At 39.1% G+C, this 15,793-nt stretch overlaps 1 protein-coding gene across 6 annotated transcripts in view; it reads left to right on the forward strand.

The window, feature by feature from the left end:
* pum2 (pumilio RNA-binding family member 2) overlaps window positions 1-15,793 on the forward strand; it is a 102,478-nt gene that overhangs the window by 34,711 nt on the left and 51,974 nt on the right. For all 6 annotated transcript variants that reach the window (XM_077219987.1, XM_077219988.1, XM_077219989.1 and 3 more), the window contains exons 5-10: window positions 1,524-1,711; window positions 5,786-5,958; window positions 7,078-7,369; window positions 7,878-7,971; window positions 8,931-9,035; window positions 9,141-9,277. In XM_077219987.1, the coding sequence (XP_077076102.1) occupies window positions 1,524-1,711; window positions 5,786-5,958; window positions 7,078-7,369; window positions 7,878-7,971; window positions 8,931-9,035; window positions 9,141-9,277 (989 nt within the window). The remainder of the gene's footprint in view (window positions 1-1,523; window positions 1,712-5,785; window positions 5,959-7,077; window positions 7,370-7,877; window positions 7,972-8,930; window positions 9,036-9,140; window positions 9,278-15,793) is intronic.

The following is a 15,793-nucleotide window of genomic DNA, read 5'->3' on the forward strand; positions in this document are numbered from 1 at the left end:
ATTGCACGCACAAATGCGCGGGCGCGCGCTGTGTATCGCTTCACTGTATAAAGTGCAAAAGAAACTACGAGCAACGTCGTCACAATGTAAATTAGTAAGTCACGAAATAAAAGTAAAATGCCAATAAATCACGTGTTAGCTGAGAAGGATTTACATGCAGGTATGATTTTCATTCTATTCACCAGGAGCTGTTTCATTAACAGTTCTTGTTAGTATTGTGTATTTACCATGGTAACTGTCGTTTCCATAACCCAAAAATGCCACTTTATTTTCACTTTGTGTTATTTTTTTATATTATTAAATGACTGTGGTGGCTCATATCAACATTTTATTAACGGAAACTAGTTTGGGACTGCTATTTAATTGCTTTACCATAGTCCTAATGTTTTTCTAGTCTTTACTATGAGTCATACAATTTATGTGCATGTTAAGTAAAGGGGGACAGTACTTGTGTGTGTTAACAATTTTTGTGTAAACATGTATTATAATATGGCTATGTATATTCAATGTAAATTGTGATAATCGCAATTAATAATCGCAATTACAATTTCAAGGGAATAATCTGCAATTATGATTTTTGTCATAATCGTGCAGCTCTAATCTACACTACGAAAGCAATCCGGTCGAATGTGTTTTTGACTACCTCTGGAACTGGTTGAAAATGGAGAAGCTCAGAACATTTTAAACCTGTTTACACGTGCATTTAGTGTCGTCCACTTGTAATCCGATTGACCAAAATGCATCTTAATGCCAGGTGTAAACGGGACCAGACTGTTTGAAATAGGTTGATCAAGGATTCGGTCTCTCTAAATCCCTTCTTTCTGAGATCCTGCTCTGCTCTGATTGGTCAGATGGCCCAGTCTGTTGTGATTTGGTTTACCATTTACAGTATGTGTCAAACTAAATTCGAAACGCTGAATTTCAGCTCCGGAGGCTTCCTCTGCACTTATACATGATGGCATCAGTTTTATCATATCAATTTGAGCTTGAGACCTCAACCTTTAGAAGTGCATGCAAAGTAGATTTGCTTTCACTGCATATGCAGCTACAACTGCAGTATTTGTGGGAGGGTCAAAGTTGTAGTTGTGTTTGCATGCAGCCAATACTATTGTTACTATCCTATGTCTATATGTATGTGCAGGAAGTAAGACTGGAATTGCTGACAACTCGTTTCAGACAACTGGTTATTTTTGGGAGAATTGGTTCTATCTTTTGGGAGACAATAACTCCGTTTGATGTGCACTTTGAAATCCAGAAAAAAATTATGAGTTGATCAGATCGGCTTTATGCATTAAAGCATATTTTTAATGAATTAGCTAATTAGGTAGTGGCTCCAGTTGAATAAAATTCTCAGTATTGCCTACAAGAGATTGTTGATTATTTGTTGAAATTTCATATTCCATGTTTTTATGGTAGTATTATCATGGTTTTCTTAATGCGTGGTTAAATGTTTTATTTGTGCATTAGTTGTCATTTTCATCATTATAATGCCATTGGTATTCTTGTTCCTCTGCTGTGTCTAGATCATTCTGTGTCTCAGCCCATTATGGTGCAAAGGCGACCAGGCCAGGGCTACAACGGGAACGGAGACGCGAGCTCAGTGCTGTCCCCACGCTCAGAGGGGGGTGGTCTGGGTGTGAGTATGGTGGAATATGTCCTCAGCTCTTCTCCTGGAGAAAAGATGGATGGTCGCTACAGAAACGGAGGCTATGTGAGTCAATTATTATTATTTTATTATACTCTTTGGGTATCTTAATACATAAATCTAGACTCTTTTTTTTCAGCATATGTGATCTAAAATCAGAACCGATTTTTTGAAAGGGAAATCTAAAAGAAACACCAGTGAATACATGCAGTTTTGAATTTTTGTTTTATTAAAAATAAAAACGATTGGAAATGTCCTTTTTCCCAACAGAAATTAATAAGTAACTGTTCACCCCCCACTCTCCCACCACTACGAGTGGGCGTCCTTGTTGACTTGGCTTCTATTTACTAGTGCTGGGCGATGTGACCAAAAATCCGTATCACTGTATGTTGCAGTGTACATAATACAGTTTATTATTATTATCAGGGGTCCAGACTAACTTTTTCTTTACTAGGCACACTGCCTTAAATGCAGGCGTAATAACAGGGCTCCATACTAATATTTGAGGCCAGGCCTACCTGAGCCACTAAGTAGAGGTCGACCGATAGTGGATTTTACCGATACCAATATTTTTGTTTGACCGTACATGCCGATAACCTATAATTCAACCGATATTTTTTAAAATGTATACTGGATTAAAAACAAACATAACACTCACAAGTAAAACAGTGCTGAACTGAAATGTGCTAAATTAAATAAATATATAAATATGAATATATTAAAATGAGAAGTTCTACAGAACCAACTCTATACAGAAAATAATTTATACATTAAAATATTACAGTTTTCATTAGCTATAACCTAGAAACATACGTACATTTCATAGGTAACACTTTGCAAGTCCCATTTGTTAACAAGGATGTATTAGCTAGCTTTCATGAACTATATGCATTATGCAATATACAATTAATATTAATATGAGCAATACAATTGTACCTTTATCATTCACGTTAGTTCATAGTACATTAACTAAGGTAATAACAGATAAAATAAGAATTAAAACTCCATTTCAAATGCATTAGTAAATGTTGAAATTAACAAACTAACAATGAATAATACTTCTACCACTTTTATTAACCTTAGTTAATGCTAAAAATGGAATCTTATTGTAAAGTGTTACCATTTCATATAATTCCAAAGAGTCATGCTTAAAGATTGCCATTAAAATTTAATAAAGACCTATATAAGATATACGTAATATACACGCTATGTATAGTCTTTCACTTTATTTGCTTATATTTTAGAACACTTGATGATTATCTAATCAAAATAACAAGATGTATTGTAGTGATAAAAATATATCTTAAATCGAATGCGTTTCTGATTTGTTTGTTTCTGTCGGCTGCATGAACATATCAATGTTGAGAAAGCAATCACGTCACTAGTTTTAAATATGCAAATTCGTCGGCTAATGAATGCATAAAAGTGCCCAGTTGGATATAAAATAATGCAAATAGATGATAACAATTGCAACATAAAACATTTGGGTCAGGTGTGCATGTGTTTTTGTCACATTGTTTAAACCGCTAGACTGAGGTAATAATGTTAGAGTCCTCTGCCTCGACGGCTAATTGCTGTTCTTTCTCTGCTGATCCAGCATCTAGTCAACAAATTAATTACTTTATAATGATACGGCAATATACTTTAGTGTTCTGTATTCATACCGTTTCGCCATCTCTGTTTTAAATGCGCGTCTGAAGTGTCAGCGCTCTCTGTGCTGCGTGTTCTCTCTGTGCTGCACGACTCACGTGTTAATGTAAACAACTCAGCCAGTGATAGTTTATTTGTCCTCTAGAGGGCGCTCTCCCTCTGTATAATGCCAGCAGTCTCTTCTCAGCGCTCTCGTACTGTGTGATGGCTCCGCACACTTCTCAGCCACTCCAGCAACGGACGCAACCCGGAAAAACTATCGGTGTGGATTTTTGCCGATAACGATAGTTCCATCAATCAACTATCGGTGCCGATTAATCGGCAAAACCGATGAATCGGTCGACCTCTACCACTAAGTTTTACTGAAAGTATTTGGTAGCATTGCGGGGTTGACCATAAAGCACGGAGCATGAATTTTGAGGTGTTAATAAAATTAAACTTAAATTATTATCATTCATAATGTCTTAATATGAATTCAAAAGCAAAATGAGTGAAAAAAAATAGATATTAGGGAATGGTAATATCTAATAAGCCAATAAGCGCTTATCTCCAGCCACCTGCGTTCTCGAGCCACCAGGCACTGTTTTGTGCAAATGAGCGGCCGGATCGCATTAAGGGTTTTCTGTTAGAACGGTGACGTGTAAGCGGCCCCAAGTTAATAACTAATGATCTTTCCGACGGAAGTGAATCAATCAAAACTAAATTTAGCTGGACAATAACTTTATTCCAGAGCTGCTGTAAAGCCAAAACAATCTCTGTAACTTTAATTTCCTATTTCCACTGTAAAACTGCTTTGAAACAATCTGTATTGTTAAAAAGCACTATATAAATGAGGGTGACTCGACCTATTGATTACAATGGTAATGTTTTTTGTTTGTTTGTTTTTTTCATTTTTAAATGTGTCAGTTTTCCTACATCTTAACTTTTAGTTTTATTAATTGGGACAATCTTTTAAGGATGAACAAATAATGTTTTGGTCATCACATTAAAAATAACATTTAAATATGTTTTGAAGTTTGGAAGTGCTGGAAACATATGTATAGTACTTGTAAGTGTTTGACCATTTCAGCCCCAATACCATTGTAACAGTGTTACTACATTCAATCAAATGTTGCTGGTTCGTGGACTTAAAGTCTTCTATAACTTGTTCATTCATAGCACGATGTTTCTCCTGGTTTCCACGTCAGCATTGTTTGATCTGATATCCATGGTTTATAACAGAGAACTCGGAGACGAATCTGAATGCTTCTCAGTAGACCTTGCAGCGATGTTATTAATTCTGTGGTGAATTCAATGGATTTCTCCCAGGATCTCCCAGCACTGTGTAGTAAGGGTGCTCTACGCTGTCTATTATGCTGACTGATAAACAGTCTGTTAAGCACAAATGAGTAGCGCAGTTTCGTTATGCTCTCGTTTTGTTTGCCGTTTGATGTTGAGCAACTTTGTTCGCTCAGAAAATCAGAAATCATATGGCTCTAGTGGTATTTGCAATATTAAAGAGAGTTAGTTTTGTGGGTTATTTATATCATTTTATTTAGAATTATAAGATATAACCATTAATAAGAAGGGAATGCAGTTAATAGAAGTCCCCTCTCCATACACTCTACACAGCTTTCATAGTAGCCATTGAATAGATACAGCAATTGTTTCAGTTACGCACCGATGTAGCAGTATTTGAAAAATGCATATAATTTGCGAAATTGAAACCAGATGAACTGGTTTACCTCTCTGCACTACGGTTTACAAACAAATGCCCTTCAGAAAAAAGGAGAATTTGTAGATTTCGATTATTACGCATGTCAGGATTTAAGTCATTATGCCTAGCCTATGTTCTCAGAACATCAGACCATCTGGGTACCAGTCTTGCCTTCACTGATACGTACTGGCTCTTTGTAAAGACATATGCCAACATGGCATTTAAAAAAAAAGTTATGCCATTTTGATTAAAGACTAATAGTTGTGTATATATACATTGATACATTGTTGACGATAAGACCAATAACATGCATTAAACGGTTAGTTCCCCCAAAAATTAAATTTGTAATTTTCTCACTCTCATGTGGTTCTAAACCTGAATGCATTTCTTTAGTTTGTTGAATACAAAAGATGATGTTTAAGTGGCCATTGACAAAAAAACCCCCTCAAAATATTATCTTTTATGTTCTACAGAACAAAGTAATGCAGATTTGCAATGACCTGATGACAGAATTTTCATTTTTGGGTAAACTGTCCCTTTCAGTAAATAGGTTTTGATTTAATGGCAGCTTTAAGCAGTAAAGATGCATATCGCATGCGTTTTTTTGTATGTCAAATTTCTTCTCAGCCTTTAGCAATATTGCTTAGTCATCACCATAAGCTTCTTTTCTAATGAACCTGTAAGAGTCGACAAATTAGATTAAGATGACTTAATGATTCATACACCACCTAAAGTAAATTGGCCTCCTTCTCTCATGGATCACTGCGTTTAACTTTGATTGATGGTGATTCCAGGGTGGAGCCGATGCAGATCCAGATGGCAGGGAAAAGAGCGATTCAAAAGAAAAGGCTTTACCATTTGAGGAAGACAAAAGTCATGAGATGAAAGTTGGAGATGAAGGGGATGCCTCAATAGCAAATGCCAGAGGATTGCTGAACGGGATGGACCGTGACTGTAAAGACTTCAAGTATGATAGTTATTTTCCAAGCAGAGTTTTAATTAGGAACTGTTTAACCTGAAAAAAAGAAACATTTTTATTTAAAAAGTGTATTTAAAACAGGGGAAAAAAGAAAATGTTGGCAAAAAGTTATGTTTAAAATGCCTGCTTAGCCCTGACAGATGTGAAGTGACCAATCTGTTTTTTTACTTGCTATTAAGGCTGACACTAGGCCATTGTGTGTCCATTTAAAGGGATGTTCATCCAAAAATCTGCCATCAGATCTGTCATAATTTACTCACCCTTTGTTGTTCCAAACCTGTATGAGTTTGTTTCTTCTGTTGAACACAAAAGAAGATATTTTGAAGAATGTTGGTAACCAGACAGTTGACGGTAACCTTTTACATCCATAGATATTTTTATTCCGTCTGGTTACCAACATTCTTCAAAATATCTTCTTTTTTTAGTTCAACAGAAGAAAGAAAACCATACATGTTTGGAACAACATGAGGGTAAGTAAATGATGACAGAATTTTCATTTTTGGGGGAACTAACCCTTTAATGTTGCTGAATCATAAATGCCCCCAGAGATGTCAGAGTGGTGGTAGCTATAATTTTGTGCTAAATAAAGCAGGAGTGGCACATGTATAGCACATTCTTTGCCAAGAAGTAATGAACTGACTAGTTTGTGCGTGTGACTGATAACATTTGAAGCTTTAAGGGAGATGTTGCATTGAGTAAATTTAATTTCTGATCGGCATCATAGCCAATGATGGAACAATTTGTGATAAATGGGAAGAAATCTAAATGTGTAATTTTTTTGTTTTAAAAATACTCTCATCTCAGCTTAGTATGCCATTCATAGGTTAATTATCCAAAAATGTGTCAACACTGGATGTATGAATGCATGACCACTCTGAAACAAGATCTTAACTAATGACGTGAGATTGGTGATGGGATTATCTGTTTGACCAATATTAGTTGCATAAAAATTGATGCTTCTCCTTGAAATCCAAAACAAAACTATGTATGCCTTAAAACAATTCAAACCTTCAATAGGGCAGTGATTAGTGACCCTGCAAACATTTCATTGCTTCATTATTTATATATAAAGTAAATATACTTTGATTTAAAACTGATTTCCTTCAGCCCCACCCCAGGCAGTCGCCAGGCATCCCCCACAGAGGCAGTTGAACGACTGGGCCCCAGTCAGGCCGGTCTGGAAATGATGGTGCAGCACCACCAGCACGCTCTGCAGCCACCCAATGTCACAAACAAACCCCCCACCGAGGACTTCCAGAGCCAGGAAGCCCAGAGCATGGGCGGCATGGAGCAGCAGGTGGGCATGGAGTCACTCCAATTTGACTATGCTGGAAATCAGATCCAGGTGGACTCATCTGGGGCTCCAGTCAACCTGTTTGACTACAACACCCAACAGCAGGTACAGCTACTCATTTAGGGCTGGGCGATATGACAATTCATATTTTAAGGTGTGATCAGTTTTATTTTTACGAGAACAATTTATTTAACTTGATTTGTTATTTTTAATACAAAAAAATAAAATAAAAAATAAGCAAATTACAAACAATTGAACAAAGTACTGAAGGTGTATTTAACATGTAGTAAGAAATACTACAAAAATGTAATTCAATTTTAAAATAAAATGCTGCATCTTAACTGTATGAATTCAATTTAAGTTTCTTCAATTTAAGAGTATGGAGTTTTTTTAAATGTCATTTGTTGTTTGATTTAACATTTGACACAGACGGGAGCAATTAGGCTGCTGTCACTTAATGCACGGTCTGATATACTGACTGGTTTTTACTCAACTGATCCCAAACATGAACGGTATTGTGAATTTGGAGTATTTTTGTTTGCTGCATATGCAGAAGAAAAAATGTGTAAATAAAAAGATGTAATACCTTGTTCTTGTTGTTTGTTCTTTTTAGTTGTTCCAGAGATCTGGTCATCTCACAGTTCAGCAGCTGACTGCAGCACAGCAGCAACAGTACGCCCTTGCTGCAGCCCAACAGCAACACCTCGGTAACATAACCTCTTACTGATATTTACTTTCATACAGAGACTACCTTATCAGTCTCTCTTATCCCTTTTCCACCACGTGGTGCTGATCATACATGTTTTTGGAACATAGAATTCATAAACATGGTATTTTTAGCTTAATAATTTTATTCCAAATGGCTGGGGAAAATAAATTGGCTGAAGTAGCTATGCCTGGGGCTAGGTACCTCACTCAAGACTCAATTATGATGCAAGCTTGTGAACTTACCAAAAGCTCAACTCTAAAGCTTAAGTCTTTAGCAGCCAAAAACTTGACTGTGGCGAGCAGGACGAGGCCGACTGACGTAAGAGAACGGCGCGAGGTCGCTGCTAGCCGCCTGGGTGTTGGAGGTGCGGCGGGCGGGGGCGGTGGGGAGAGTAGAGCGCAGTCTCGTGGGTACCCCCCGGCCTGCGAGGGGTGGTGGGGGTATGTGGCAAGCAAGACAAGGACGAGGGACGTGAGAGAACGGCGCGAGGCCGGTTGCGTGAGTGATAATGAATGACACCTGTGAGACGCACCGGTCTCTCATCTCTCATGGAACAGCGGAAGCATAAAAGGAGGAGCGATGACAGTGAAGGTCGAGAGAGCAACTGGCCTGTCCACATTTTATGTTGTGCTTTGTTTGTTTTGTTTTGTGTGGCAACCAGTCGTCTGTGAGGGGCTGCTGGCTTATATTTTTGTTTTTGTATTTGTTTTATTTTATTAAAAATGTTGAATGTTTGCCGGTTCCCGCCTCCACCTTCCCTGAATCTTAAACCCCGTTACATTGACCAAAGTGCTTTTGAACTGTAATATCCTGCTGACTTTTTTTTTGCAAACAGAATGAGTGTGTTAAGTGGTTTAATTTTATTGTGCATGTGTATTTTGGGGTATAACAGGCAGTCTCCAAATTAATCTGTCCTGTGTTGTTTTGAATCTAATGTTCTGTTTTTTCCCCCGATAGGTCTTGCACCTGCGTTTGTGCCAAACCCTTACATCATCAATGCTGGCCCTCCTGGAACGGACCCTTATACCGCTGCAGGATTGGCAGCAGCCGCAACACTTGCAGGTATATGCATGTACACACTTTATAAATATCAATCATAGCATTGACAATCCTGGGATCTTAAATATGTAGAGTCCTCAGTCTGCAGCTCGTCATTTATTCCTACAGGTCCGTCTGTAGTCCCTCCTCAGTACTATGGAGTTCCGTGGGGCGTGTATCCAGCCAACCTCTTCCAACAACAGACTGCAGCTGCCGCCAGTCATTCTGCCAACCAGCAGGCATCCAATCAGGGACCAGGACAACAGGTTAATGAAATATCAACATTTAAGCCTTGTTCATCAAGCTAACTTGTACTGAACCAAGGCTCCCAACAACACTTGTGGCATAATGTTGATTAACACAGTAAAAAAAAACAAGAATTGAAGTCAAATTTATTTTCTTTATTGTATACAGTAAGGCACGTGCAGTGGGAGCACACAGGGTTATTTTAAATACTATAATGCACACTGTTGCATAACATTTCACAGGTCTTCAAAGGTAAAAGGTAAAAACCATAGCGGATATGTACTTACATCACTTAGGGCCTGTTTACACCTGGTCACTTCATGTGTTTTTACTGATTAGATCGCTATCTGATTTATCAAAAAGATTCCATTTAGACCTGGTCACATAATGGTGTTTTTTGCAAAACGGATAAAAATCCGATCTTCAATTTCCGCGCTATATTTATATTTAAATGAGTTCACGTCACCGAAAGCAACAGATATGTGCTGCATTTTATTGATCATCAGCCACTTCAAAATCAAAGGCCGCAATAAAAGAGAGCGACAACAGCACTGGTAAGATCATTTCGTTTCTTTACTTTTAATGAAGATTATTGTGTTAAACATCTGCGACATACTTTCACATTGATTTGCAATAGTTTGTACGTTTGCTTGATGAAGAGATACTCGGCTGCTCATCTGTGGCAATTCGTACAGCAGTTGCGCTGTCGTATCTGGCTATAACATGACATATAGCCTTTAACACGCTTTCACACGTTTATTTTTGGCATTGTTGGGAGGGGTAAAATTTTCATATATGGTTTCAACAACCAGATGCATTGACAGTTTCGTCTGGTATGCGGCCCAGACCACCTCCTGAAATGGTTTAAGTGATCGGATTTAAATCTGTCTCAAATGTGTTTCGGAAGGCATTTACACCTGGTCTTTTTCACAATTGGATTGCTGTGCGACAACAGAAAACGCATGAATTGGCCAGGTGTAAACAGCCCCTTAGATCTGCACTCAACCCGGTTTAAAATGGTTAATAGAATAAGACCAAATGTATGTAGTCTGTTTGCTGTCATCGTCCTCCTGCCACATACAGTCTTTGGTTGCGGTCGTGTGTGTGTGTGTGTGTGTGTGTGTGTGTGTGTGTGTGTGTGTGTGTGTGTGTGTGTGTGTATGTATGTATGTATGTATGTATTAGTGCTGGATTGAAAACCGGTTCACCCGATATACCGGTTTCAATTTCACAGACAATATGACTGATGTGACTGAGAGTACGCTGTGCGCGAAATGGCTGCCGCTTCTCATCGCAAACCGTTGTTTTGTTTTGTTATTGTTAATCTTTTGTAAATTGTAAATCTTTGTTTGTCACGTTTTTTCTATTAACATCATATTGCTTGCCTCTGGGTGACACTGGCAAGCGGACACTGGAACGGAGAATCTGGACTTTTGTTGTCTGCTTCTGGGCGACACTGCTGAACGGAGAATCTGGATTTTTTCTTTTTCCTGGGTCACGAAACTTGGATATTTACTAGGGATATACTTGGGTTAAATCCTGCTGTTGGCTTCGGATGTGCTTTCTCGCGACATAAAATCTTAATGGAACAGTGTTGGATGTTCGAAGCACCTGTTGCATGGATGTTACATTTTCCGAAGTCCCTGACACTCTCTGGACAATTTGGACAATCTCTGCTAATCTCGGCTCAGCGTCTCACTTTATGAAATCCCCGCGAGCCCTCTGTCCACTGTTTCGGCTTTACCATTCTGCACTCTTGGTGGGTAAGTTTCCCCTTATTCATTGCGTAGTGTTTTATTGTGGTTCTGCCCTCTTTGGTCTGGCTAACGTGCTGTCCTCGCATCACTCTCCCTGCGAGCCCTCTGCTGCTGCATATCTGTGAGTCCCATAACATCTAATGCAGCAGGTAGGCAAGTTTTAACTTGTTTGGCGAGCTGCTCGGTTTAGTTTTGTGGATTCACTCAATATCAGTCGGGTTTTGGCTAACGTAGTGTTGTAGTAACGTGGGTGGCCATTTGGTTTTCTGTGAGTGCGGTCTTAAATTACAAAGAGATGTACTCTGCCATTTATAAAACTCCGGCACTGAGACTGCTGGCCCTGGGCTTTGCTGGCCTTGTTCTGCTTCTCATTCATGGAATGGAGTTAAACTATACTTCACTGCAACTGCACAACCTCAATAGTCTAACCCGTCTGGAATCCTCCACGTTTGACTTATGTACTACTCTCGGAATTGCACGTCGTACACGCTATATCCATCGGTCTGCTAAACGTAGATGGCTTTACAACTATGACCCCTCTCTCTCAATACCTGTGATACTGTCACCGAGATCGGGCGTTACCATGGTAAAGATGTGACTCTCCACCGTGCTAGGACTCTCATACCCCTAACCAAAGATGTGACCTACTCGTCGCATGTTCCCCATCGATACAACTGTGCACTTTTTAACACTCACTCTCTGACTGGCAAGGGTACAATGCTGAATGAAGTTACATCTGAGAGAGACCTGGATTTACTCTTTCTGACTGAAACCTGGCAAACACCTGACGATTTCATTGAACTGAACCTTTTAACCCCTGCTGGATATAGTTATTTCACAAAACCTCGACTTAGTGGTAGAGGTGGTGGTCTGGCAGTGATCTTTAAGAACAACTACAAAGTGACTAAATATGACATTCTCGATGTTGCAAGTTTTGAATGTCTCTCACTTCAACTTGCTGGACCCGCTCCGCTTCTGATTCTACTGATTTACAGACCCCCTAGAAACAACCCAAACTTCTGTTCCGATCTGACTGAACTTCTCACTCTCGCTTTTGCCCGGCATGATAGAATAATGATGCTTGGTGATTTTAACATACATGTTGATTCTGATTGTACTGCTGCAAAAGACTTTTTGTCTGTTCTGGATTATTTTGAAGTATCTCAACATATCGATTTCCCAACTCATTCCCACTCTCATACTCTCGATCTGCTCTGTACGGTTGGTATTGACAATGTGCATGCCCAGGGTCACAATCTGGGTATCTCTGATCACAAACTAATACTCTTTGACTTCTCACTACCCATTGTAAAACCTAAAACTAACACTAATATATCCTACCGAAATCTGAAAACCATAACTGTCGAAAATTTCTCCGCTGCCATTGCGGTTTCTGGTCTTCCTTCCTCACTCAATCGGCTGTGTCCTAATGAGATAGTTTCTACCTACGATAAATCGCTTGGTGATGTATTGGATGAGCTTGCTCCTTTAATAACTAGAGCTGTTCCGTCTACTCACTCCTCTCCTTGGTTCACCCCTGAGCTCAGAGTTCAGAAAACACAATGTAGGCGTCTTGAAAGACTCCACAACAAAACTTCCCTTCTTGTTCATGCCATAGCCTTTTCCGAATCGGTAGTGAAATACAAAGAAGCGCTTAACATTGCACGCTCCAACTATCTCTCTACTATTATTAACAAAGCTAAATGCAAACCCAAAACTCTTTTTACAGAAATAAATAAACTGGTCAAACCGTCCGCCGTAGCTCTTACTGGTTCTGCTGAACTTTGTGAAGATTTTCAGTCTTTCTTCCTACAAAAAATTGACAACATCTATCAGTCATTCTCCTCTACTGCCACTACCCCTTCAACTCCATATTTGATTGGTTGTCCGCTAGACACTTTTTCACTCACAAATACATCTGTGGTTGCAAATATGATTAACAAATCAAACTCAACTTCCTGTACACTTGATCCTATTCCAACATACCTGTTAAAAACTCATTCCTCCTTACTCATTCAACCTATTACCCACCTTATAAACAGGTCTCTTTCCACTGCCACTGTCCTACTTAATCTGAAATTAGCAGCCATTACCCCAATCCTTAAGAAGCCTGGTCTCGACAACGCCACTCACAGTAATTATAGACCAATATCAAATCTCGCTTTCGTTGGCAAGCTACTTGAGAAGGTAGTTGTGGCGCAGCTGCAATCACACTTAGAGAGACATAATCTCTTTGAACCCCTTCAATCCGGTTTCCGTACACATCACAGTACAGAAACAGCACTCCTAAAAGTATTAAACGATCTTCTTCTAGCTTCTGATTCAGGTGCACATAGTATCCTGGTTCTCCTTGACCTCAGTGCAGCATTTGACACTGTGTGCCACTCTACACTTATCTCACGACTGTCTGAAATAGGCATCACGGGTGCGGCACTTCAGTGGTTGACCTCATATCTATGCGATAGACAACAATTTGTTAAGATAGGCAACAATCGCTCACGGTCAGTTTGTGTTTCCCATGGTGTGCCCCAAGGCTCTGTACTTGGCCCGCTTCTATTTCTAATATACTTACTACCGTTAGGCCAGATCATCAGACAGCATGGTCTCAATTTTCATAGCTACGCTGATGATATTCAAATCTACTTCACGATTGACCCGAACTCATCTTATCCGCCCCCTTCAGTTATCTCCTGCCTTCACGACCTTAAAACATGGATGTCCTCTAACTTTTTGCAGCTTAATGCTGGTAAAACAGAAATCCTTTTGATTAACCCTAGATCACAAAACTCACCCAGACATGACATTTTTATTGACATTGATGGTGTTGAGATTAGGCCTTCAAAAACTGTACAGAATCTGGGAGTTTTGTTCGACCCCACGCTCTGCTTTCACTCACACATTAGTCAGACTGTCAAATCATGCTTCTTCCACCTGCAGAATATTGCTCGTATTCGCCCCTTTCTTACCTTTACAGATGCGGAAACTGTTATACATGCTTTTATCACTTCCAGATTGGACTTCTGTAATTCATTATATAGCGGACTACCCACCAAAGCAATACACCGCCTCCAAATGGTTCAAAACTCTGCTGCACGCACCCTCACGTATAATAAAAAATCTGCTCACATCACTCCTATCCTTTACCAACTGCACTGGCTTCCTGTTATACACCGCATCCAATTTAAACTGTTAATCCTAATATTTAAAGCCCTACATGGCCCGGCACCCAAATACCTTGTTGACTTGGTACAGCCATATGTTCCGACTCGGGCCCTCAGATCTAGCACGGCAAACCTTCTCGTGGTACCCCGGGTCAGACTCTCCACGGTGGGCGGAAGGGCTTTTAATGTTGCTGGCCCTACGCTCTGGAATAAGCTGCCCCCGAATCTTCGTGCAAACGACAACATCCGGTCCTTCAAAAAACATCTGAAAACTCATTTCTTCAAGCTTGCCCAATAAATCATCTTCTTTATCACTGTTTTCTATGTTCTGCACTTTTCCAACTCTATCTGCTACATACTTTATCATAATAGCATATTTTGATAAATAATGCAATATCTCCTTCTTTTCATGCAAACCAGTGTATGCTTGTTTCCATCTGTTTTGTCTCTCGTAAGCAGATGGCCTTTGTATTTGTTCGCTTGTTGTCTGTTTGCTATTTGTTTTTTGTATTACATTGTGAAGCGACTTTGGGTTCTTGAAAGGCGCTATAGAAAATGAACATATTATTATTATTATTATTAATATGTATTTTTCTCTGTGTGAATGAGCGCCGCAGTTTCTTCTACTACACACTGAAGCTCGCTTCAAAATTTGTTTGTTTTGATTCAGTGTCTGCCATCTCACTTTATCAGGGTATGAACACATCATTGGTGGGCCGTCAGGACGAGCAAGGCCTTCTCTGCTGGCCTAAACACTGAAGAATCACTGACTTGCACTTTAATATATTTTTTCCATGAATGAGTATTAAATTATTCACAGTAGTCCATTCTCTTAATTTCGTAGCTTTTCTCTTGTTGCGCTGCTATCAGTAGTGTATGTTTATGTTAGAGCTTTTATCCAATTATATTTCTGCCATCATGTGTTGCCATGGCCAACGAAATCTGCCTTGAGGCCTTCAGAATCAATAGTGCGGCGCCTGTAGCTTACAATAAATTGCAATGAAACGGTTGCTTTAACCCTCTGAGGTCTAAGGGTTTTTTGGGGTCCTTGGTTTTTTGGGGTTCCTGACATGCTCTGACATTTGTGCTTTTTTCAGTTATTTATAAACATGTTAATGACAAAGGTATAAAATCACTCTATATAGCACAAACGGGGCTACCGTAATATGTGAGCAACATGCATGTACATGTTTGTATTTTTTAGAGAATAATGTTTATGCGTGGTTATTGAAAAAACTAAAACTTAAAGTGTCTGAAATAAGGCCACAAGACACATACTAAATAGTGTTGTTGCCTAGAATTTTTGCTTCAAAAGGATCTGAAAATCATCCTGCCTAATCATTTACACAAAACAATACATTGATTTACATTTTATAAGACACCTTGTTTGGAAAGGCAATATGCGTGGAGGCGTGTTCACACCTGAGAAGACAAAGGCCGGATAATGTGCCACATACATAATGAGGCTAATTAATATGCAGCTTTCACACAGGTGTGTCACAGGATCCCAAAGAATGCAAGGACAAAAGAAATTATCTATATATACATATTTTACAATTAGAAATTGTAACCAATTGCAAATAGGTTACAATTACAACAACAATTACAATTTTAACAA

Source organism: Siphateles boraxobius, unplaced genomic scaffold (assembly GCF_051911475.1).
Source record: "Siphateles boraxobius isolate OS27281-9 unplaced genomic scaffold, OSU_SipBor_1 8, whole genome shotgun sequence".
Taxonomy (NCBI): Eukaryota; Metazoa; Chordata; class Actinopteri; order Cypriniformes; family Leuciscidae; genus Siphateles; species Siphateles boraxobius.